The sequence below is a fragment of the Schistocerca nitens genome, chromosome 9 (genome assembly GCF_023898315.1).
Source record: "Schistocerca nitens isolate TAMUIC-IGC-003100 chromosome 9, iqSchNite1.1, whole genome shotgun sequence".
NCBI classification, from domain to species: Eukaryota; Metazoa; Arthropoda; class Insecta; order Orthoptera; family Acrididae; genus Schistocerca; species Schistocerca nitens.
The window spans coordinates 157,317,865-157,344,266 of NC_064622.1; the positions used below are offsets into that span (position 1 = coordinate 157,317,865).

The window sequence follows — 26,402 nt, forward strand, 5'->3', positions numbered from 1 at the left end:
TGTGATCATGTACGTCACTGCCCTTGATAGCTTCTGTTCATTGACTTATAAAAAATACAGCTATGTTGAAGATGTACAGAGAATATATTGACAGATATTTGTGCTGCACAAACACTTCATGACATGAATCTCTATGTCCCATCCCATGTATATGTGTTATTGCTCTTTTCTGTAGTAGTAGTATTCTTTTTAAATGTACATCAGCTGCACAGCCCCATAGTTCAATTACATAATTGAGAAAGAGGTAAAGTGTTCTATAATATACTAATTTCAGTGCTTGGCTAGGTACTATCTTTGCGAGCTGGCTGAGGAAATATATGGCACTACTGACTTTTCTGCATACAAAATTAATGTGGTATGTCCACCACAAATTTTCATCAACATACACACCAAGGAAATTACAGTTGCCATTTTCTGTTGCAGAGATATTACACACTCTATTCATATTGTTGTGGTGAGAACTCCCTGTTTTAAATGTCAGTAGTTGAGATTTGGTGACATTCATCTTGAGTCACTGATCATTGAAGTATTTTGTTACTTCTGTTACAACCCTAGTAGCAAGAGATTCTAGCTCATTAGATTCACTTCCATAGAATAAGATTGACATGTCATCTGTATAGCTTACAATATGGGAGTTAATGGGTTGTGCTATGTCATTAATACATATAAGAAAGAGAAAGGGTCCAACGATTGAGCCCTGTGGTACACCTGTGTATGCTGTGACAGCACTCAGTGAAGAAATGGCACTGGAAGTGTAGGGTGTTCTGTTATCACTGCCAAATGTGGACCAATATTGAGCAATTAAGGACACCTTAATCATTTGACTTTCACAGTCTGAGGTGAAGAGACTGAAAAAATTACTTCGTACCAGAGACTGGGTGACTGCACATCATCGTAGCTGCTGCACCAATTACATACATTGGCAAGCAATGCAGTAAGTGACAAAATTTTGCAGAGCATTTGGCTACATGGGTACCACCTGACGCTCAAAAGATTTTAGCTGTGTGCACCAGCAATCTAGATGAGCTAGTACAAACTGCCAATAGAATATCTGAAATGTATCCATCTGTGTGTGTTGCAGCAGTTAGCCCACAACTGCTGACAGACAGCAATTTTGCTGTGCTACAAGCTCAGATCATCAAACTCACCACACAAGTCACTGCATTGTGAGCGCAGGACAACAGTTGCCAATCCCATCGCTATCACTCACCCGGAAAATGCAGCTATTCATGTACAGCTATGAAAGTACCACTACCAATTTGGATCCAAGTCATTGAAGTATAGCCCACCTTGCAAGCAGGTAAACACAACAGGAGTTTAGTGATGACAGCCACTGACACTCTGAATGGCAGCCATCGATTGTTTATCACAGACCTGGGTACAAAACTATAGATCTTAGTAGGTATGGGTGCAGATGTAACAGTCTATCCATTCACCCATTTGCCATCTTGTAAGTATGGTAGTTACCACTTCTTTGCAGCCAATGGCTGTAATGGCAGGCATTACACATACTATACTGGGAGTAGATTTTTCTGTCATTTTATGGACTTGAGCTTGACCTTCAGCGTCAATGCCACTGGACACTAGCACTAACTTATCTAGCAGTGTACTAGTTCATGATGTGGAAGATGCTGGCATTTGAGTGAAACAAGATTTTCTGATTATCAAACTTTTGAAACAGTTCCCTGAGATCAGGTTTCAAGCTCCCATGTCAGCTCCTGTGAAGCATTCCACAGTCCACTATACTTGACCACGCCTGCACCACCTCTTCATGCTTGACCACTTTGTTTAATGCCATAGAAACTGAAAGTGATTAAACAGGAGTTTGCATCGATGCTCGCACAGGGAATCTGCTGTCCATCAAGTAGTAGTTTGACATCTCTGCTCCATATGATACCAAAAGAGAACAGTGGATAGTGTCCTTGTGGAGACTATTGACAGCTAAATGCAAGAACAATTCCAGACTGGTATCTTATACCATACAGGATTTCAAGTCCAACGTCTACGGTAAGAGCATATTTTCTATGCTGGAAATTTTTAGAGCTTTTACCAGATATCTGCAGCACCAGACAGCATTCCTAGGATAGCTGTGTGCATACTTTTTGTATTGTTTAACTTCACTTGCACACCTTTCAGGCTGTCTAATGCTACTCAAATGTAACAAAGATTTACAGATGAGGTTATACATGACTTGATTTTTGCTATGTATATATAGATGATGTTTTGATCATGTCACGGTCAGAAGCAGAGCATCTGTCACATCTATGACAACTCTTTACCCATCTACATGACCATGGCCTCATTATTAATCCGTCAAAATGCGTCTTTGGGGCAGATGTTCAATTTCTTGGATATACCATTAATCCTCAAGGAATTTGGCCATCAAAAGAGAAGGTAGACATAATACATGTTTTTCCATGACCTAAAACAATCAAGGAACTACAACACTTCTGTGGTGTCATGAACTATTATTATCATTATGCACTCCTAGCTGCGCTACTGGACAAATTCGTACAAGTCAGACCAAGACCTAAGGATAAACTTCAATGGAATCCAGAAGTTGATATGGCAATGTCTGATTTGAAGACTCCCACCACTGAAGCAGCACTGTTGGTGCACCCAGTACTGTAGGCACAACTTGCACTGGTGGTTGATGCATCTGCCTCCACAATCAGTGCTGCAATACAACAATGCATGGATGGACACTGGCTGAAGACAAATTGAGTGTGCCAGTTGATGGGCTCTCAGACATAGAATCTATTTCTGAAGTAATTCACTTTGAAGCTCTCACAGCAGTGCAACAATCAGATCATTAATTACTTAATTTGTTGACACAACCATCAGGCATCCAACTCTGTCACATCACACTACCACTGTCAGGTGTCCAGTTATATTGTGACATTGCTGACAACAGACCACAGCCATTCGTGACTGCTGAGTCCTGACAAAAGGCAATCACCTTGCTGCACAACATGACACACCCAGGGGTTAGAACCACAACACAGATGCTGAAATGAGTACTTGTCTGGCCATATATACACAGAGACTGTAAGCAGTTTGTACAAAATGCATGGCCTATTAATGCAACAAAGTTAGGAGATTGTCAGATCACTGCTGGGAAGCTTCATCCTTCTGAATCTACAATTTGATCATGTTGTAGAATCTCTTCCGCCATTGGAAGGATGCACTCACTGTATCACAGCTACAGATCATTATACATGCTGGCCTTAAGTACTCCCAATAACTGATATAACTGCTGAAACTGTCACAACCACATTCTTCCATGGTTGGATCAGCCTTTTCAGTATACCCCTGTGGATCACAATTGACCAGGGAGACAGTTTGAATCATATCTCTTCAAAGAACTTACTTACTTGGCATGAAGTGAATCAGGAGCACAGCATATCATACAGCAACAAACGGTTTAGTTGAGAGTATGCATCGAGAGCTCAAAGCATAACTGTGATGCCATGATTTGTAACAATGGACAGTGACACTACCTATCATTCTCTTAGGTCTACATGCATCCCTGAAGGAAGACCTCCAAGCAGCTACATCAGAGCTTATGTATGGTCAACCAGTATGCCTTCCTGGTGAGTTCTTCACCAGTGTACAAGATGAATCCATTGACCAATGAGTCTGTGAATAAGCTGTGCACACAGATGTGACAACTGCATCCAGTGTTGCCAAGGGATCAGCCAAACTGCTGCCCATTCATGTTTGACAAGCTATGCTCACACACAGAGAATTTCATAATCCTCCAAAGTTTGATAAGCTAGGAGCAAAGGTGTTATCATTAGCTACATCAGATTTATGTACTAGAAAGATAGTAACACACCAAAAAGAGAAATTCTATATGTCAATGGTAGCAAATTTAATGTTAGGAATAAACTCCCTATTATGACACATGGAATGCACATATAATATGCTACCACAGAGTAGTGTGTCATATTTCATCCTCGTCTCCATCCCCATCCCCTTTCTCCTCTTACACACTCCACTTGTACTTGTAACATGTCATTCATGGCAACTGTGGACACCAGAGCCAGTTTCCAGTAATGTCTTTCCCATTATGATGCATTTTTGAAGCACCTGTTGAAACAAACTTTTGGAAAACCTGGAAGGAAGCAACAGTTTGCTGAGGACTGATATCAGAGGGAGAAGGAAACTGGCAATGAAACTGCATGTATTTTGCTCTTGTTGTCAACTAGCTGAAAAGTCTGAGTATTGAAACATTTTTGTTGGGTGGCTTGAAAAATTGAGTTGGCCAACAGCCCTCACAGCTGTAGTAGGTGAGTCATGGGTCTTTTGGAGTGGAGGTGATGTTTTGATAGTTTAAGTATATCACATCAGGAGTGAGTGGTCCTCAGTGATCATAAAAGCTATTTTTCCATTTCATAAAGCTTGCAAGACTTAGAGAAAATGCATTCCATTGTGCCAACGCTTTTTGAATTTTGAAGCAAGTGTGAAAGTTTAGTGACTGTGCATGTTTTTAATAGAAAGAGTCTTCTCAACAGAGCACAGCATAAATTGCCAGAAACCAGATGGAGGCAGTGTATCGACTATTTGTGGTATATGTTTTCCAGTACAGTGGTCATGTCTCAGAATCTTGCTGAATGTAGTTAGATAGCTACAGGGCAGTAATTATTTATTTAGGAGAAGTGAAAAAAACTGTCTTGTATGTTAAAGCAGGGCAGAGAAATAGATTGGCTCCACCAGTCAACATTTCTGAGTAAATCTGCAGAACAGTAAGTTGTCTAATTTGTCTCAAGTGAAATACAGGGTTTGAATACTAGCAATGTCTGTGAGTGGAACTTTGCACAGTGCCACCAAGGCTGCAAGTAAGAGATGTAAGGAGTTTTTCACACGCAACACAGTCTCTCATCTCCAGTCAAGCTGAATGACAGATCAAGGGTGTGTATGTTTCTGTGAATCTATATTTTGTATTAGTCAACTCTGAAGAACAACATTGTTCCAAAGCTCAGCATGTATTATGAGCATTCAATAAGTAATGCAACACTTTTTCTCCTGGCCAATTTCAGTTAAAAATATGTGGAATTTGGTATGGGACATTGAGCAATATTCCTGCTTAAACCTCTATAGTTTCATGAAGTTCCAATGTGTGGAAGCCCTACATGTAGCCTTGAAAATGGTGTCAATGACAGAGGTGCATTCCAAGCAGAACGCTGTCATTGAGGTTATTTTGGTGGAAAACCAGAGTATTGCAGATATTCATAGGCACTTGTAGAATGTCTACGGAGACCTGACAGTGAAGTGAAATAAAGCACGGTGGTCATTGGGTGAGGTATCTATCATCATCACACATACCTGTCCTATGTCCTGTGTGCTGGTTGACTGCAAATCAAACACCTTGCTGCACAGCAGGACATCCCTGTTGGTAGTGCTGACACACTTGTCCACCAGCTGGGGTAGTCAAAGGTGTGAGTAAACACTAAGTTCCTTGCCGCCTAACATAAGAACATAAAGAGCAACAAAGGACCATATGTGCTTAATTGCTTGCTCATTACAATGCTGATCATGACAATTTTTTATCATACATCATCACAGGTAATGAAACAACTTTGAACCAGAAAGGAAATAGAAATCCATGGAGTGATGCCTTTCCTTTGAAGAAGTTTGAAACAGCACCCTCAGCCAGTAAAGTCATGACAGTCTTCTGAGACACTGATGGGGTTATTCTGTTCAGTGTTCTCCCTCATGCTGCAATCATCAGATCAGAGGTGTAATGTGCTACCTTTAGCAAATTGAACAATGACTTCAGTGTATTTGTTGCCAGAAAAATGCAAATGAACTTCTCCTTCTCCAAGCCAATGCACGGTCTCATACAAGTCTGCAGACCTGAGAGAGCTCATAAAACTTCATTGGACTGTTCTTCCTTATCCACTCTATAGTCCAGGTCTTGCATCTTTTGACATCTGTCTGTTTGGCCCAATGAAGGATGCACTCCGCATAAAGCAGTACATGGATGATGAGGAGCTTATTGATGCAACAAGTTATTGGTTGTGTTGTTGACCAGTAAAGTAAGAGGCTATACACCATTTGGGTGTATAGGCCCTCCCAGTAAGGTGGCATTAGGCTGTTGCATTGAACAGGGATTATGTTGAAAACTAGGGTTTTGTAGCTGAAATATTGGGGAATAATCTGTTTTATTGGAATCCTGAACAAAACCAATCTAAATAAAATGTTCTCAGGTTTCTAACCGCGTCAATTGCTTGAAACTCCACGAGCTTTCAGCCGAGCACTCCCTGGCCATTGTCAAGTGTTATGACTGCCAGTGGGCTGTTGGTGCACCCTTATATATGCTAGCTGCCGGCTGTGATGTCACTGGTGCCCGTGACATTGCAAAAATATGTGTATGTTTTGAGTCGGCGTTCGATGTGCCCTCTTCAACCATGTGATCGCTGGATCCCACGCAGCGCCGAGCTACAAGCCACTGTCTCTGTTCAGGGTGTTTGCGATAATTTTTATTTCAATAGTTTCCTTCATTAAACTGTCCCAGAAGCCATTAGTGCAAGCCATGACAGAGATATTGTCAAATTTTATGTAGTGACCGTTTTCTAACCCATGCTCAACTAAAGCAGATTTCTCTGGATAGTGTAGGCGATAATACCTCTCATGTTCTTTCCTGCATTGTTCTACAGTGTGCACTGTTTGTCCGATGTACTTCTGGCCACACTCACAAGATATTTCGTAGACGCCAGGTGTTCTGAGACCTACTGTGTCTTTAACTGGTCTCAGTAATTGATGGATTTTTGTTGGAGGCCTGAAGATTGATTTGATCTTGTGTCTTTTCAACAGGCGGCTTATCTTGCCTGACACAGAGCCACAGAATGGCAGCAAATCAAGTTTCTTTTCCTGCTCTTCATCGGTGGTCTTATTCTGATATTTCCCAGAAATCACTTCTTTCACTTGATGGGCACTGTAGCTGTTATTCCTGAAAACCTTGCATAGTTAGCTCAGTTCATGGGGCAGGTTATCGTCGTCTGATATTACTCTTGCACGATTCACCAAAGTTTGTAATACTATGTGCTTCTGTGCTGCATGATGATGGCTGGTGGCATGCAGGTGCAGGTATGTGTGTGGAGTTTTAAGCAATTGACGTAGTTGGAAACCCAAGAACATTTTATTTAATATTATTGCTGCGAGACTCTGCATTCATACAAAACCAATCTGCTTTCAGAAAAAAAGTGTTACATTACTTGTTGAATGCCTCTTGTATTTGTCAGTCACTCAAAAACTCAACTACAGGGTGACTAGTTACCTTTCCTTCTTATGCTATTTATAAGTATGAGATAGAATGTAAGTTCTTCTATTGAAAACCTAGATCAGATGTCATTAATAGTTAGGAGGGCCAAATAAACATTTCAGTATCTATAGGGATAGGAACATTCACTTGCCTACTTAGCACTCCAACTTCAGGCCACAAGTGGCCCACCGGGACCATCCGACCACCGTGTCATCCTCAGGTGAGGATGCAGATAGGAGGGGCATGTGGTCAGCACACTGCTCTTCGGTCATTATGATGGTTTTCTTTGACCGGAGCCGCTACTATTTGGTCGAGTAGCTCCTCAATTGGCATCATGAGGCTGAGTGCACCCCGAAAAATGGCAACAGCGCATGGCGGCTGGATGGTCACCCATCCAAACACCGGCCATGCCCGACAGTGCTTAAGTTCGGTGATCTCATGGGAACCAGTGTATCCACTGTGGCAAGGCCGTTGCCTACTTAATGTGCTTTAAATTAAAACAATGACAATGAAAGGAAGAAGGATGAAATAAACATTACTGTTAATACTTGGTATTGTGGTCCATTTCATATCTGCATATATTCAAGTTTTTTATTCCACAGCCTCTAGTTATTCCAGCATTGACAACAGCATACTTTAACAGTCATGAGATTAGTGATACAATTACGTTTGTATATGGTTTTAATGAAAGATGCTGCTCCGATTTACAGATGTCACACTTACTGGCTTGATGTTAAGAAACTTGATAAAACCTGTAATTTAAGAATCATTAGACATTTTCTACATCACTTTGCACAAGGATTTGCTTCCTGTAAGTGTTCACTTGTTTTCCTCCTATTTTTTTTTTAAGTTTTCCTCAAAGAAATGAACTATTTTTGGTGTTTTAGTACCACTACCACTGTTATTTGCATGTTTTATGGATATAAACCCCTTGACCATCTGATCTGTTAATTCATTCATATATTCATCATGTTCTGTAATACTTGTCAAACAATGATACCTTGAAGGATGTGCAGTGATCCACGTATACATCAAAAAAAGACAAGAATATCATAGAAACTTAATCTATATACTATATTGACAATAAACTGTCACCACACTGCTTAATAGTAAGAAGGCTGCCTTTTAAATTTTTAGCAAAACAATGAAAGAAAATCACTTTTTGCACAAATCATTTTATCGTTTCTCAAAATACACTCCTGGAAATTGAAATAAGAACACCGTGAATTCATTGTCCCAGGAAGGGGAAACTTTATTGACATATTCCTGGGGTCAGATACATCACATGATCACACTGACAGAACCACAGGCACATAGACACAGGCAACAGAGCATGCACAATGTCGGCACTAGTACAGTGTATATCCACCTTTCGCAGCAATGCAGGCTGCTATTCTCCCATGGAGACGATCGTAGAGATGCTGGATGTAGTCCTGTGGAACGGCTTGCCATGCCATTTCCACCTGGCGCCTCAGTTGGACCAGCGTTCGTGCTGGACGTGCAGACCGCGTGAGACGACGCTTCATCCAGTCCCAAACATGCTCAATGGGGGACAGATCCGGAGATCTTGCTGGCCAGGGTAGTTGACTTACACCTTCTAGAGCACGTTGGGTGGCACGGGATACATGCGGATGTGCATTGTCCTGTTGGAACAGCAAGTTCCCTTGCCGGTCTAGGAATGGTAGAACGATGGGTTCGATGACGGTTTGGATGTACCGTGCACTATTCAGTGTCCCCTCGACGATCACCAGTGGTGTACGGCCAGTGTAGGAGATCGCTCCCCACACCATGATGCCGGGTGTTGGCCCTGTGTGCCTCGGTCGTATGCAGTCCTGATTGTGGCGCTCACCTGCACGGCGCCAAACACGCATACGACCATCATTGGCACCAAGGCAGAAGCGACTCTCATCGCTGAAGACGACACGTCTCCATTCGTCCCTCCATTCACGCCTGTCGCGACACCACTGGAGGCGGGCTGCACGATGTTGGGGCGTGAGCGGAAGACGGCCTAACGGTGTGCGGGACCGTAGCCCAGCTTCATGGAGACGGTTGCGAATGGTCCTCGCCAATACCCCAGGAGCAACAGTGTCTCTAATTTGCTGGGAAGTGGCGGTGCGGTCCCCTACGGCACTGCGTAGGATCCTACGGTCTTGGCATGCATCCATGCGTCGCTGCGGTCCGGTCCCAGGTCGACGGGCACGTGCACCTTCCGCCGACCACTGGCGACAACATCGATGTACTGTGGAGACCTCACGCCCCACGTGTTGAGCAATTCGGCGGTACGTCCACCTGGCCTCCCGCATGCCCACTATACCCCCTCGCTCAAAGTCCGCCAACTGCACATACGGTTCACGTCCACGCTGTCGCGGCATGCTACCCGTGTTAAAGACTGCGATGGAGCTCTGTATGCCACGGCAAACTGGCTGACACTGACGGCGGCGGTGCACAAATGCTGCGCAGCTAGCGCCATTCGACGGCCAACACCGCGGTTCCTGGTGTGTCCGCTGTGCCGTGCGTATGATCATTGCTTGTACAGCCCTCTCGCAGTGTCCGGAGCAAGTATGGTGGGTCTGACACACCGGTGTCAATGTGTTCTTTTTTCCATTTCCAGGAGTGTATTTCCCTTTAAAATATTTTTTTTCCTCCTTTGATATTAAAGACCAATTTTTTTATATTTCTATAATTTTTTTAATTGTGTAAAAGTCTAAAACATTGGTTGCAACATGTCCAATGTAAGCAAAGAAAAAAATGGTCATGTTTTTGGAAATTCATTTTGATTGAACCATTTATTTTGGTTTTGGTTCATCTTGGAATGCCCAAACAGTTTATTGCTGCTTAGTTTCTGGATCATGCAGACATCTCCAAGTTTTGACTCTGCTGTTGTACTCAGGTTCTGAATTTTCTCAGTTGAATTTATTTTAGCATTTACAACCCTGTTTCTGAGTGTCAGTTAAATTACACAGAATCCATTAGGAGTGGATCTTTTCATACATAAATATTAATGCAAAATGTTCTGCATCTTCAGTCTTCAGTATCCCTAAAGACTCCTCTGTACTGTGGAAAGCTACATACAGATTCTCCTTAATCATGCTGCATGTAGAGCTGATTTGTATTTCTTTATTTTTTGGAGCACCAATCAGTTCTCCCCACTCTCACAAAATTCACTACTTTTGGAAGCAAGACCACAAAATAAATGCTGCAAAACAATTATAAACAGTTTCTCCTGAAGGTAAGTGACATTTAAAATTGAAAAAACTGTTTGGAGATATTCTTGGATTAAGCCTTTATGAGATCTGAAAAAAAAATCATCAGATGAAAAATTCCTTGTGAAATTTTCATTTTTTTTGCTGCACTGTTACTTTACACATTCACTGTAAACAAACTACTTGGCCAATTTCTTCGCTGCCACTTTTGGAACAATAACAAATGACAAGTTTTAAAACAATATCAATGTCACATCTCACAGTGTTGTCTACTGGCCTTCTGTAATAAGTTAAATGGTGGCTGTCATATTTGTGCTTATACCAACTAAAATTGAGCAAGTAAACTAGTAAAAGTTGTTACTTCGAAGAAAAAAAAAGTATAAAGACCACAGATGGATTTAATTTTAAAAGCTTCTGCTAGTGGTGTATATTTAGCTACAGCATTTTTTCTTGAGTTACCAACCTCTGTCCACAACTAACAAATATGTGATAACAGAAAGTACACACATCTATCTGAATAATGCCTGCCTGTCACCAAAATAACATGTAAATACAGCAGCAAGGGCAGCAGCAGCTTCCCCCGCCCACCCCCAAACTCTACAAAAATAGAATTATGATCTTGGCAAACCAAACTTACATCCTGGCCTACCCCACAATGAAAGGTTTAATGAAGTATCTGTTTGAAGAAAGCCAGGACAGATAACGAACACTGACTAGTAGCAAATGTACCCATGGCCATTATTTATGAATCTCAAAAATATTTTGCGATTTACTACCATTCCCTTGCAATACTGTCTCTTTTGTGCTGTGTAATAATATAAGTACAAGAATTGCCTCCACTTACAATGATGAACCAAATGCAAAATGTTCTTACTCCCATGGGTACTCCAACAGCCAAAAGTTTCTTTTGTCTATAACAGTGATTTTCAAACTTTGTGAGTCCACAGCTACCTTGACCTTAACATTACACACATGACACCAATTAGTTTACTCATATTGAGCTTGAAGGGGTGATCTGTAGTGATTACTTAGGAGAAGAAGAACTACTTAGCTGACATCACCATAAAACTTTATTGAAGATAACTGGTTTTGGTAAAACTAAATTACCATTTTCGTATCTTCCATAAACAGGGTGCCAAAAGACTAACTGTCAATAGCCAATGCATGAATTTGTAAGACTAACTGTTAATAGCCAATGCATGAGTTTGCCTCATGCATTAGCTATTGACAGTTAGTCTTGTGGTGCCCTGGTAGGCATGATATCTTATATGCTGGGAATGACGTTTTGGTGAATTGTGATTCACATATTAGCTGTTAATTTTTTAATTTTTGATATGACAATACATTGCTTATTTCATGTTGAAGTACCTGGAAATTCAATGAAAAGATTTTCTGTGTAGCTGGCACAAGATGTTTGCAATAATCTTTATGAAGATCTGAAGATGATAACTTAGTTTTACCAAAACCGATTATCTACAATAAAGTTTTTATAGCGATCTCAGCTAAGAAGTTCTTCTCCTCCTAACTACATGACACCCAATATGAAGTGGGGGGGGGGGGGGATAAACTTAACCTTAAAGAAAATGATTGAGAGTAGATATTTATTTCTTGATTGCTGACATAACACATTTGAATCTATTTTTAATGTCATTACATCTTATTGTTGCAATGAAATCAATGTAAAGGATTAACTTGCTTCTTCATCATTAGTTCTTCATCATATTGGCACAAGTTTTGATATTGCAACTTCTATCTATTTCTCTACATTCCACCTTCTACTCTTGTCATAACAATAGTCACTTGCTGGCATGCTAGGAGTAACTACTAGTGCACAAGTTGTTCCTTCACTCAGAAAGCAAATAAACCAAACAATTTTTGTTATGAAAGCACCACAATGTCCCCACTGCCAAGTCTGCAATGTCCCTACTGTTAAGTCCACTACATCCCTGGGAGCCACAATGCACTGTTTGAAAACCCCTGGTCTATAAGTTATATAAAGGAATGCACATTATTTACCCTGATTTCTAGACTGTAGAAGCAAGAGTGTACCCAGGACCTGACTGGTGAGGTGGCTTGAAGGAGGCAATTTGTATTAGATTCACAGAGAAAGGCAAAGTAGGAGGGGGGGGGGGGGGGGGGGGGGAAGAGCTGCAAACATAAAACTCTGTGATTGTTTTAGTCCTCCAATATGACAGATTTATTTTTCCCAATGGTGAAGAAACTGTCAGTGATCTAGCAAGTAGAAGTCTTCATTTTGGCTATTCAGGAAATATTTCACCTAGAAAATCGCTTCACCATCATTCTGGTAATATTTCTAATGTAAAGGCATCTTCACCCAATGAAGAACTCATTGAGTGACTTGTCACATTTGATAGTCAAAATAAGTAGCAGTCCAGTGGAGAATGAGCTAAGACATTGTCATGGAGCAAAAACATCCCCTTGTAGCTTCTCATGACACTTTGTTTTGAAAGCTTCCTGTAGCTTCATTGGGCGAACTTGGCAGTATGCTCTTGTGAAGATATGCCCCTTGTGGGCATAGTCACACCATGGCAGTCTGAATCACCTTGCCCAATGATGGTTGGGTCTTCACATTCTTTGGTGGTAGTGAATCCATGTTGCTTGCTTTGATCTTTTTTTATATTGGTGATGGGGCAGCTAAAGAAGTATTGTTATGACACAGGTGAAATATAGCCACTGCTGCCTCAGCTCAGCAGGCTTTTTAATGGGTGTGAGCAGTTGCAGAATACAGTGGGAAGCTTTGTCATCTTCAACATGTCATGCAAGATGCTGAAAACTGATCCATGCCTGATTTTTCATATTTTCCACCTTATCTTGATTGAGGTATGTATGTCTTTCTGCACCAGTGACTCTACTTCTCTTGTTATTTATGGTTCTTCAAAGAAAGAAGTGTCAGCTGGACTTGTTTAACAACACCTCATGCATCCACGTCATCCAAACACTGTGCCATATGATTAAGTGTGTTGATGTCCCTAACTTCCACCAACTTACTGTGGATTGTTGCAGCATTGATCCTCTTCAAAAGAAGAAAAAAATTACTACACAATACTTTATCGAAGGGCTGTGCTACTTTATGTAGGCTTCTCTAGGAACATGGTACAGTAAGAGGAGGCATGGGGATTTCAGTGTGTACCAGTACTGAAGACATGTACTTGCAAATAAACAGGGGCTTAATTATATAACTTTATGATTTTAAAATCACAATTAAAACTTTATGATGACTGCTTGCAGTTTAGATATTGCTGAAGGTGAACATACTACTAGATCAATATGCGTTAGATGTTCTGGCTTTCTTTGAACTGATACACACTTAATATGTCTATTGGACAGGGCAAGATGCAAGTTCAATCTCTGAAAATTTAATTTAATTTTTTTTTTCCTGAGGGGAGTTGGTGAGTACACTCTCCTACTTCCTGGTGCAGTAGAAGCAGGTACAATGTAAATCTGGATAGAACATAGCACCAACAACATGCATGCTATGAAACTATATTGTTTTTTTACTGTGCTGATTGCTAGCCTTACAGGTACAACAGTTTATTTACACATAAACAGCTGATATTGACCAAATTGATGCATTTCAGGTGTTTGCATGCTTGGCTGCTGGGTTGCTGTCTGAAGCAGAGGATATAACAAACACCATACTGAAAACAGAAATAGTACATGGAACAACAATTGGTTTTATTATGATCAATGGACTCATAGTTTTTGCTGAACTTACACAGCCAATAGGCAAAGCACCGGTACAGTAACAAGTTTTTTGAAACAGAGATAAGGGATAATGCTTTTATAATTAATAAACTTGACAAAGTTATATATTTATAAGTATTTTAAAAAAAGTATTTTACCTACCACTATGATGATTCATTACCTTTTTGTTATAAAAAAGAGGAAAGTTGTATTAACAGAAAATTTTATGAATGTTTCAGACTGTTTGTAAATTAATGCAGAAAGTTCCCTTAGGAGATGAGTACTCTTCCCAATTAAAATATTAAAAACGTGAATAACAGTTTTACATTTTCCTCTAAGTTTGTCTTTGCACAAAACCAACAAACAACAAACATATGTAATCATGCCATTTTCATATAACTTTTCACAATAGTATATCAATTTTATATTTCTGTAAGTTAAATATATCATGTACAAACACATATTCGTATACTATCAGAGATGTTATTGTTCATAACTGTACTTCATGAGTTGTTCTCTTCTTAAATCCAAGTGTAACAGATGTATTCAATTGTATGTAAGTGCTTCAATTAAGAAATGTTAAGTAGCCTGCATAGCAGAATATCATTGGGCATATTCATCAAGGAAAAGTTCACTAACAACCAAATACAAGCACTGACTAGCTTGTTAGTTAGTGTGATCTCGTTACTCATTAGACAAGCAGCTATTAAAATTTACATATAATATATCTGTTATTATATTTGCATCCCCAAACATAAACAACAATTCAGATTGTGTAATCATAATACATATGAGGTGGATGTTCGAGTGAGATGCACCAAACAATACCTTATAATCAGGAGTTCATTTATTTACCCTTCACACAAGTAAGGCTTACAGAGAACTGGTTGGTGGAACTACACAAAGATAATGTTTTGCTTAGTTCAAAGATGATGCTCAGATTGATACTGGTGTCGATCTCATCGGCACCACACGTACTTTTATTCCTTTTTGTATGCAGTCATCAAATGATGGCTTTTGCAAAAGTAATAATGCTACAAAGATATAATACATATCACATTTGTGTACAAAGGTTTAGTAACAACATATTTAACTACAAAGGTTAATAAATAACAGTTATAGCTTAGAATTCTTTCAAAGAACCAAGGTTTACTTACAAGAAAAGTTTTTTTAAATTTGTTTGAAATGGATCCCCAGCACATAGTCCTATCGATTCTGGCAGTTCGTTGTACAACATTGAGCCACTGATATATGGATGTTGATCTATTACTTATAATTTTCTTCTTTGTCTGTAATAACTGTTCTTATTTCTTGTGTTGCAATTATGTACATCATAGCACAGTGAGATATTTATTTTTGACAAGAGAATCACAACAGGTTTACCTATATCCCAGACCATGTACCAGCCTAACATCTCTCTTCAGTTCAAGTGCACAACAGTAGCACACCCCTACAACTCTATCCCACAGCTTATAAATGGCATAGTACACTGTTTTTTAGTGTTTTATTACATACAATTTTGGACAGTTGGCTAAACAAATACAATGCACTGTTTATTGTCCTGCATATGTAGTTAACATGGTTTTCTCACCAAAGACTGGCATACAAGTGTAGACCAAGAAATTTACTGTCTTTGAGGTCTGTAGATGAAATTCCACAAATATCTCAAATATCTCCCATAAGTTTGACATGAATTGCCTTATTTTAACTCCAGTAACTCTGGTTTTGTGCTACTTGCTCTTGGGCCTTGGTTACTAAAATATTTAATCGCCTCACATATCCCGTATGTAGAAAAATATGTTATATCTGTTATATCCATCTCATGGTCACCATAAAACAGTAGAGATGTGTCTTCAATGTGAGTAGTTATATGGGAATTTGAAAGATGCATATCATTTACATACACAATAAAAGCAAATAATCATAATATTGACCCCTGTGTCACACCCTGCATTACTGTTTCTGTCATATGCTGAGGTGATAAAGGTCATGGGAGAGCAGTATGCACATATAAAGATGGGGTAGTACTGCATACACAAGGTATAAAAGGGTAGTGAGTTGGCGGAGTTGTAGTTTGTACTCAGGTGCTTCATGTACGAGGTGATTATGGCCACACAATGGGAATTAACAAACTTTGAAAGTGGAATGTTAATTGGAGCTAGGTGCATTGGACAGGCAGTTCAGAAATCATTAGGGAATTCCATATTCAAAAATCCTCAGTGTCGAGAGTGTGAATACCACATTCAGACATAACCTCTCACCATGGACAATGCACTGGATGACAGCCTTCACTTCATGACTGACAGCAATGTTTATATAAAGTTGTCAGTGCTAACAGAGAAGCACCACTTCATCAAATAATCACAGGAAATAATGTGGGCTGTGTGAAGAACTTATACATTAGGACAACGAGGCAAAATCTGAAATTAATGGGCTATGGCAGCATTTGCACAATGCGAGTGCGTTTGCTAACAACATGACATTGCTTACAGCACCTCTCCTGGGTTCATGACCATATCAGTTGGATCATAGATGACTGGAAAACCATGGCCTGGTCAGATGAGCCCTGATTTCAGTTAGTAAGAGCTAATGGTGGGGTTCAAGAGTGATGCAGATCCCATGAAGTCATGGGCTCAAGTTGTCAACAAGGCACTTTGCAAGCTGGTGGTGGCTCCATAATGGTATGAGCTGTGTTTATATGGACTGAACTGATCATTGACTGGACATGGTTATGTCTGGCTACCTAGGAGACCATTTTCAGCCATAGTAGAATAATACAATACATGTTGAACAGACACTATCATTGTTTTAACACATAGCCTATTTGTCTTACACTTATTTCACAGATAAGCTGATGCATTGTTGTTGACCTAACCAGGATGGGTTCTCATCTGAAAATCAGCAGTGGGCTGACTGTCTCGAGCCCAAAAATTGGGCCTTTATATATCATCACAATAATAGGTACTGGAACTAAACATTGTTCAATGTTTAAGTTACAGAAATTACAACTGAAACATACTTCATTCAATTAACTGAATATATAGAAAAATTCCGTCTTTTTGACAATTTCTTCTACTACAAGGGTTAAGCCGTATTACTTGTTTAAATCTTGAAATTAACAGATATAGATACACGAACAATACTTTTGACAAAACTGGTATTTACTTTGGAATTAATTTAGGGCTGGCTTTGCTAACATGTTTTCGATTAGAGCCAAATAAATACTTAAAGAACGTCATTGTTTCATCTTCCAAATGTTTATAATTAGTACAGAATTTATATTTGTTTATAAGTCAACAATAGAATTTAAGTTATGAAACAATGACTGATTTCACCCTATAACAAAAGATACTAACTAGGAATAGTCAAAATAAATTAGGAAATTGATGACATACACAAAAAACTAAGCACAAAATTTGATCTGGTGTTATATTCTTTGAAACTGAGGGCCAACCTTTCTCTTTTATGAAAATGCAGATTATATTCATGTATGTTAATCATAATTAGTTAAAAAATGAAGAAATGAATTTTAAGGAGACATGGCAAAACAAGAGAGGAAGTAAAAAGATCCCAGCTTGCTTCATCACAAACATTCTGGAAAATTTGAGGAAATGAATTGCCCATCCAGATTGCACAATACGAATCCCATTGAATATTTATGGAACATAATCTATAGATCAGTTGGTGCACAAAATCCAGCAGTGGTGACACTTTTGCAATTATGGATGCTGTAGGGGTAGCATGGCTCAATAATTCTTAGAGGAACTTCCAATGATTTGTTGAATCCCTCCCACATCTCATTGCTGCATTACACCAGGCAAAAGAAGGTCTCATATATTATTATCTACATATTATTACATTTGTCACCTCAATGTGGACTGAATGTTGATTTTTCTGATCCCATTTTGATTATTTTGTGTTTGTACAAAGTTTACAGTTTTTTAGGTAAGTTGACAGGAGTTCAAGAGATGTGTGCATGACAGTGTATGCCCTAAGTTTCTGAAAGAGATGTGCATGATTGATGAGGTCAAAGCCTTTGTGAGACCTAAATTATGCCTAAAGTATGCTTTCCTTCATCTATATAGCTAGAGTTGGTGCAAAAATTCTGTGACAGCTATTGTGGTGTTAAGATCTTTACAAAATCCACGTTGGGACTCTGCAAGGACATTCTTTGTAGTGGAAACACACTAATATGTCCTAAAATCACTGATTCAAAAATCTTACTAAATGTAGGAGTCACAGACATTGGTCTTCCACCTTTAATTCTTTTTAAAGTATTGATCTGACAATTCTCCTTTAAAAGCACACCTTCTTTGATGCTACAACTGACAAGATATGTAATTGATTTAACTACAATGTTTGTGCATTCTTTAAGTTCTGTGCTGGAAAGACCATCCCAACAACCTGAGTGTTTTTTAGCAATAGAATTATTTTGTTGATCTCTTGTTATTTTACTTCCACCAATTCTGAGTCCTTATCTGCTATGTAGCAGATTATTAGGATGTTGAGTGGATCTGTGTCTGGAGTTATGGTGCCATTTGGGTAGGTAAAATGGTTGTTAAGAATGTTACAAATAGTTTCTTGGTCTTTTATCAGTTGTCCAATTTGCTGGTAATAATGATCAGAGATGTGAGCCTAATAATATCTTCATCATATTCACTATTTATTGCATGGTACATCCTATTGGAGGTTAAATCTGTTACTCTGGTGTCTGAAGTTGCTACATTTACTACAATATATGAATTCAATAAATTTGGTAATTTTAAATTACCCATATAACAAGCATTTGCATTATTATTTAAATCACCCAGTATTATGAGGTTATTGGGTAAATTCCAAAAAAGATATTTGATTTTTAGTAAAGAAGTTATTCTTTCAGCACATAATAACTGGAAGAAATGATGATTTGGTGACAGTGACTTGGGAACATGCACTAAAAGTAGTTGTTTAAATCACTATTAATCAAATAACACATTAATTTCTTGCTTCACCTCGGATTTCTAATAGCTGGGGGTGACACAGTGAAACATGGAATAAGAAACACAGAGTGTTTGTGCATTTTTATGTACATAAACATAAACTGTTGAGCATTTAATAGGCATATTAACAAAACTGAAAACATTACTGAATCAGAAAAAAGTGTAATGACAACAGGGAATCGAAACCTTCTGATTAAATTTAAATGAGAAATTTGTCTAGGCATCTACAGTTTGTCTCTCAAATCCAAAGCGATTAAACAGATTATCATATTATGTGAAATGGATTAAGCACAAAATACTGTTTCTAGTCATAAGAAAATTGGCAATGCATGATGCATATGCAGTATAAAAATTTCAAGTATTAAACAAAGTTGTGTGTTTCTCTCATAACTATGCTCTGATTTTAAAATGCATAATCTTACACAATGTAGTTTTTAGAAACTGTGGTGTTAATTCAAGAACTAACGTTAATTCTTACTTTTATGTGTTCCAGATGGTACTGTCATCAGTATTTGGTTGCATTATGTTCATCACTTCTGGAGTGTGTCTGCTACAAGTGAGGAAGACTATTGGTGCTGTGTGTGCAGGAATAATCTCAATACTAGAAGGTGTACTCTTCTTCAGTGATATTTTTGTTGTCTGGTGCTATAGAGAGGATGTCAAGATACAATGGTCACGCCAGAGCTTGCGTTCCAGAGCTGTATTTGTCTAGATGGTCATGAAAATCAACCAAAAGTTCTTCTACATGGACTGTCTCACATCACTGTTAATGCTACTTCACTTAGTACATTCATTTTATCTGAATATGCCATACCCGCCAAAAACTGAAGGAGAGCAATAAGTGCTGAAGCTGACTGTGTTCTTCCAAATATTCCAATTTGATTGACTGAAGCTCTGAAGGAGTCATCACAGTTGTAATATTTATATGACACAGAACAAGATTCTATTCTGATAACTTTGTAATACAGTGCTGGTCATGGACCCTCAAGACACATTAACGAATTTATGCAAGCAATACATATATCTGCAGGATTAAAGGTACTCTACAGGAGGAAAGCAGGTAATATGTAAATATAACTTATTAATGTATTATTTACAGTGGAAAGTTGAAGAGCTGTGAGTTCATAATTTATTTTGTTATATTTATTGTGAATAAAATGCATAAATATGCAATATGGTAATTTATTGTGTAAGTTTGAGTAGCTGTGTTCTCATCATTTTTTAAGAATTACACCTAATAGCGAAATCTTATGTTTTCATTTGTGATTATTTATATGTATGCCCCAACTCGATTTCCATAATTAATGTGTAAAACCATTGAAGGGTAAGTAAGTTTCTGTTTTCTTACAATATGCTCATGATTAAATCTATTGCTGCACCTGAGAACTCCTTATTCATTGGGGTTGAAAAATGAATAAATGTGCTTACACAACAAGGAAACGTTGTGCTAAATTCCAATATTCCATCAATAAATGTATTTTTCTCTTTATGTAGGATGTAAGGACAGTATTCCTGTAGTCTATGCCTGTAAAACTTATTTTGCAGCATTTGCATCACAGTATTGGCATCACTTTTTATTTTATACTATTTCTTAATTTTCTGTTGCAGTTGCATTCATGTTTGAGTTAATGATTACCAATTAAAATGTACTTGTTCATTTTCAAACTACTTCCTGAGCTGTTCTTGTGTGACTAATGAAATAACTTCATATTACCACATTACCACATATCAAACTGTTATTCACATTTGAACATTTTGTACCTTTATGCCACTAACTATTATATGATGAGTCATCTCTTAGTGAACAAGTATTAACATTTATTGCACTGTAAAGTTCCTTGTGTTAAGTATAATATTTTCCTTTGTATGGATGTTACCGTGATTTTAGCTGGTTGAGGACACTGTTGATTATGGAAATGCAGAAATTTGATTATTTTTCTCTTTTTACTTAAGTCTCTTTTTACTTAAGTCTACAATCCTTCTAGCAAGATACACAAAGCTGATTTTGTGTGCAGTGAAAAGGGGAAAAATACTTTTGTAAACGCAGTAATCTTCTCTTAAGTATTTCATAATCTTTACTTGAATGAAATTTCAGGAGGAGGAGGAGGTGAGAAAGAGGGGGGAGGGGGGGAGAGATCAATGAGCAAAGCAAGCTCTGGCTTGCGTGTGAAGTCTGCTCAAAAAATTTTGGAACATTCCTAATTTTATGCTAATTGCATGTTGGAGCGAAATGCAGTTGGCATACCTAGACACACCTACGTTTAATGTGTAATGGGCAGAAGAAATTCATCTGCATTAAATTTTCCATGAAACTCAAAGAAACCTTTATAGAGACAAACTAAATGATGCAGGAAGCCTGCAGTGATAAGTGATTAAGCCATATTAGGTGTTACAAACGTTTCACATGGTTTAAAAATGACCCCACAAAAGTTGAAGATGACCCTCATTCAGGATGCCCTTCAATGTCTTGTCAGGTTGGCTCACATGTCAAAGCCATGCTGATAGTTTTCTTTGACTTTGAAGGATTATTTCATCATGAATTCATGCCACACGGACAAACTGTTAATCAGTGGTATATCATGATGTGTTGCAATGCCTGCAAGAAAATGTGAGAAGGAAACAGCCTGAAATGTGGCAAGCCAATTCATGGCTCTTGTATCATGATAATGTGTCCACACATTCATCCCTGCTGGTGCATGACTATTCCACAAGAAACGAAATCACTGTGCTGCCTCATCCTCCATACTCTCAAGACATGGCTCCTGTAGACTTTGTTTTTACTTGCAAAGTTGAAAACCCCATTAAAAGGATGAAGATTTGCAATGAAGATGAGACAAAAGAAAATTCATAGATGGTGCTTCACATAATCCAGCAAAAGGCTTACCAAGACTGCTTCCAGAAGTGGAAACAATGTTGGGAGCAGTGTATTAGTTGTGGTAGAGAGATTTGGAAGGAGACCATGCACAATAATTAAAAGGTAAGTGCAGAAAAATTTTGTGAATGAAGTTCTGGAATTTTTTTAAGAGACCTCGTATATTTTATAGGTTGTCACAGGCAAAGGAGCAAAGCATAGGACATAATATTAGATTCCTTCACACACTGAACCACAAAACATTTTTCACATCATACCAATCACCCATTATAGTTGAAGTAATACACAGAGGTAACACCACATACAGCTCCATCATTATCCTAACCCAAACAATCTAATCACAGTACATTGAAATGAATCACAACATTCACCAAAGACTGTTACAATGATATTATAAAACAGTTTTTAGTCTTTGATACTGAATTACTCTACACTCTTGTGCTGAGGTTGCTGCCTGTGGGCTCTCAGAATTTCTGCTATTCTACAACTTTGCATGCTCTTTTTCATTTATCCTTAGCTCACCAATGTCTACCACAGAAAATATATTTGTATGAAACATCTATCAATGTGTCTGATTCGTAGACTGGAGCATCATATACAGGGCCAGAAGTTACCCACAGAAATAGATTAATATCTTCATAAATTTAGAAGATGCTGTTAGTTGGAATTTCAGATGATGCAGTTATTGATTTGGAAGTGTTATCTGATAAAAATTGTAATAGATCTTGACAATATCAATTTGAAGCAAAGACTGGAAACATTCCGATAGACAAATTAAATTGTGCAGTTCATAAAAAGTAGAAGAACAGTGTCTTTGAATGCATGAATAATGAGTCACAATCAGACCAAGCCATGTTATGTGGATACCTCAGAGTAACTCAAATATGAAGTGTAACTATAGTTGAAGTTGTAACAAAGCAGGTGGATCCCCTTCATCTGTTATATTTCTCTCTCACACAAAAATTATTACTGCCTTTTAAAATATCTTCAATATTATCATTTGTATGGAATGGGCACAGTACCTAAAGACTTTGAATATTGAATCAGAGCTTATTCAAATTAATTTTATTATCTATGACATTTGTTCCATTATCTCTTAGTGTGATTAGTTTATATGAAAACTGTGTTAATTACACAATACTCAATCTCAGTTTTTGCTATCACTGTTCATTTGTAAACACACACCTGATTACTAACTTCCTGATAGAGTAGCTGAAAAAGGCATATAAATAACTATAGCACTTATACAGCTAATAGTGAGAATATGTTAGCAACTTTTGCTCTCATTTAGTTTCAGTGCAATTAGTTTCTTAGCACAAACATTGTTACAGAAATAAAATTCCATATTTAGGTAAACTAGCTTGCATAATTCAACATAAATTACAATATATGAAAGTACTAGTTAAAATGAATATCCCCCCCCCCCCCCAATATTCAGTTACTCAGAAATGTAGGTCTACAATTGTAAACTATGAAAATCCAGCAAACAACAATAGCCAGCTTATAGGTATAATTAGTGTAAGGGGAACCATTACAATCAAAGCCAACTGTTAGAATAATTCACCAAAATGTTCAATACATAAACAATAAAACAGAGGAACTAGAGGTAATATTACAGGAGTATAGGCCAAACATTCTAGTAGTTACAGAACATGGGCTAAAAGAAAATCACATAGGAATGTACAACTTGAAGAATTATGTGAAAGTAGCCAGTTTTTGCAGAACTTCCTATAAAGGTGGTGGGGTTGCCATTTTTTCTAACTATAAATCAACTAAAGCCATAAATATAACAAAATATGCTATAGAATTGAGCTTTGAAGCTACAGCACTGGAAACTAAAATTGCTGGGAATTTATGTTGTGTATTAGGTTTGTACCGATCACCAAATGGTATAATTAAAACCTTCTTTGAACAGCTGGAAGATATAATCCAACACCTCTCAAAAACATATGCTTATTTGATCATTATCGGAGATCTGAACATAGACACGAGTAAAAATACAGACAATACTAAGACCCTACTGGACGTATTGTGCATATACAATATAAAAATAAAAATAGATAAACCAACCAGAGTAAAAAAGCATAGTGAAACTATTATTGATCATGTAATAACAAATATTCCTACATGCTATTGTGACACACAGGTAATAAACTCCACATTAGCAGACCATTTTGCAATCATGATAGACATAAATATAAAGACTAGTGATTCAGTGCAGAAGATATAGGAGATGAGAAGACAGAACTACCCACATAACATAAATCTGCTAAAAAAGATGTTTGAGGCAGAAACTGGGAAACAATATATGCAGCTAAAGATGGAAACACCAAATGGAACCAATTTTATTCTTTATTCAATTATTATTATGATGTTACATGTCCTGTTAGTAAAAGGCTTGTCAAACAGCAACAAAAAAAAGAAAAGCTGGGTGACTGGAGAAGTAATCCATGCCAGAAATAATATGAGAATACTGAGGCCTACAACACACTGTATAAAATAAAAAAGAAAGAGTACTGTAGTTTTATCAGAGAAACTAAAGCATCATTCATCAGGATGTCTATAGATAAGGGAAAGAACTACTCAAAAGGTTTGTGGTCGTTCATTAATGAAGAGAGAGGAAAAGTAACAAATCGGGCAGAGGACATCTGCCCACTGATGAGCGGAAAAAGCAACGCAAACCCTCTCGAAGTAGCCAATACTTTTAACAGACATTATATTACTGTAGCAGACGAATTAATAAGTCAAAATAAAACAAATGCAGTAAGTAAATTGTTAAACCCCCCACATACAAATCATACTATGGTTTTCACACCTACAACAGATGCAGAAGTGTCAAACCTAATAAAACAACTTAAAATTAAACATTCATCTGGCTTGGATGGTGTCACATCACATCTCATAAAGGAATGCAGGGAATGTATATTAAAACCATTGACACACATGCTGAATGCTGCGATAGAAGAAGGTATATTTCCAGATTCACTGAAAGTAAGTAAAGTGAAGCCAATATTTAAGAAAGGGAACAGGGATGAATTAGGAAATTACAGGCCAATATCATTGATCTCAACATTTGCTAAAATCTATGAAATGATAATAAAGAATAGAATTGTAAGTTTTATAACTAAGTACAGTTTCAGAGAAGGGAAGTCAACAAAAACAGCATCAACAGATATAATTGAGCACATTCTTAATTTACTTGACAGGCAACAAAAGACTTGTGGGATTTTTATGGACCTATCTAAGGCATTTGATTGTGTGAACCACTCAAAATTAATGATGAAATTATATCAGTATGGAATTAGAGGAAAATGCTATGACATACTTAAATCATACATTACAAATAGGAAACAATGCACAGAAATCAGACATACTAGTGGGGGAAATATAACAAACTACAGATCAGAATTACAAACAGTTAAACAAGGTGTGCCGCAAGGGTCTGTGCTTGGGCCAATACTATTTATACTCTACGTAAATGACTTCCCTAGCTATATAAATCAGAAACTTATAATGTATGCTGATGACACAACAATCATTTGCACAGCTGACACAAAAGAGGAGCTTGAGAAGGAAGCACTCCTGACTATTGAAAATGCAAATAAATATTTAACACAAAACAACCTGTTTATGAATCAGTCTAAAACAATGAATGTAGTATTTCAGACCAAGCATAGTGAAAATTATAATATAAATGTTAATATAAATGGAAAGACTATTAAAGAAGTAACCAGCACAAATTTTCTAGGAACTATAATAGACAAACATTTGGCATGGGGGGAGCACATAGATGCACTGTGTAAAAAGATAAACAAACAGATCTTCATCATGCATAAAACAGCTAAGACAGTGGATAATAAAGTCCTCAGATCAATGTATTATGGACTTGTCTTCCCACATTTGTCTTATTCAGTTCATATATGGGGAAATGCACAAACTGGCTACCTAAAAAGAATATTCACAATTCAGAAAAGGGCAGTGAGATGCATTGCAAAAATACCATCAAGACAGACCTGTAGGCAAGCTTTTGTACACTATAATATTATGACAGTATATTCACTGTACATATACCAAAGCATAATGGCAGTAAGGTCAAATGATAAACACCTCCTAAATAAAGATGTACACAAACACGGTACAAGAGGAAATGAAAATTACTACATGATAAACAGAAATCTAAAACTGGCTATGACTGCCCCAGAAGAAGCAGGCAAAAGGTTTTTTAATAAACTCCCCAAAATCATTAAAAAAGAAACAGATCTAAAATGTTTTAAAAATCATTTGAAACTATATCTCACAGAGAAATGTATATACAGTTTGAGTGAATACTAAGATGGTGTTGAAATACATCATTACTGAAATGTACCTTTAAAATT

The 26,402-nt window shown here is 37.7% G+C and overlaps 1 protein-coding gene across 5 annotated transcripts in view; it reads left to right on the plus strand.

Moving 5' to 3' along the window:
* The window catches only part of LOC126203834 (uncharacterized), an 83,309-nt gene extending 62,609 nt beyond the window's left edge, over nucleotides 1–20,700 (plus strand). The window contains exons 3-4 of one of the 5 annotated variants that reach the window (XM_049938207.1): nucleotides 14,070–14,228; nucleotides 19,648–20,401. In XM_049938207.1, the coding sequence (XP_049794164.1) occupies nucleotides 14,070–14,228; nucleotides 19,648–19,866 (378 nt within the window). In that variant the 3' untranslated portion in view covers nucleotides 19,867–20,401. Of the gene's footprint in view, nucleotides 1–14,069; nucleotides 14,229–19,647 lie in introns of all 5 variants that reach the window. The other 4 variants (XM_049938203.1, XM_049938206.1, XM_049938205.1 and 1 more) reach the window with 4 other exon arrangements.
* Nucleotides 20,701–26,402: the final 5,702 nt, after the last annotated feature.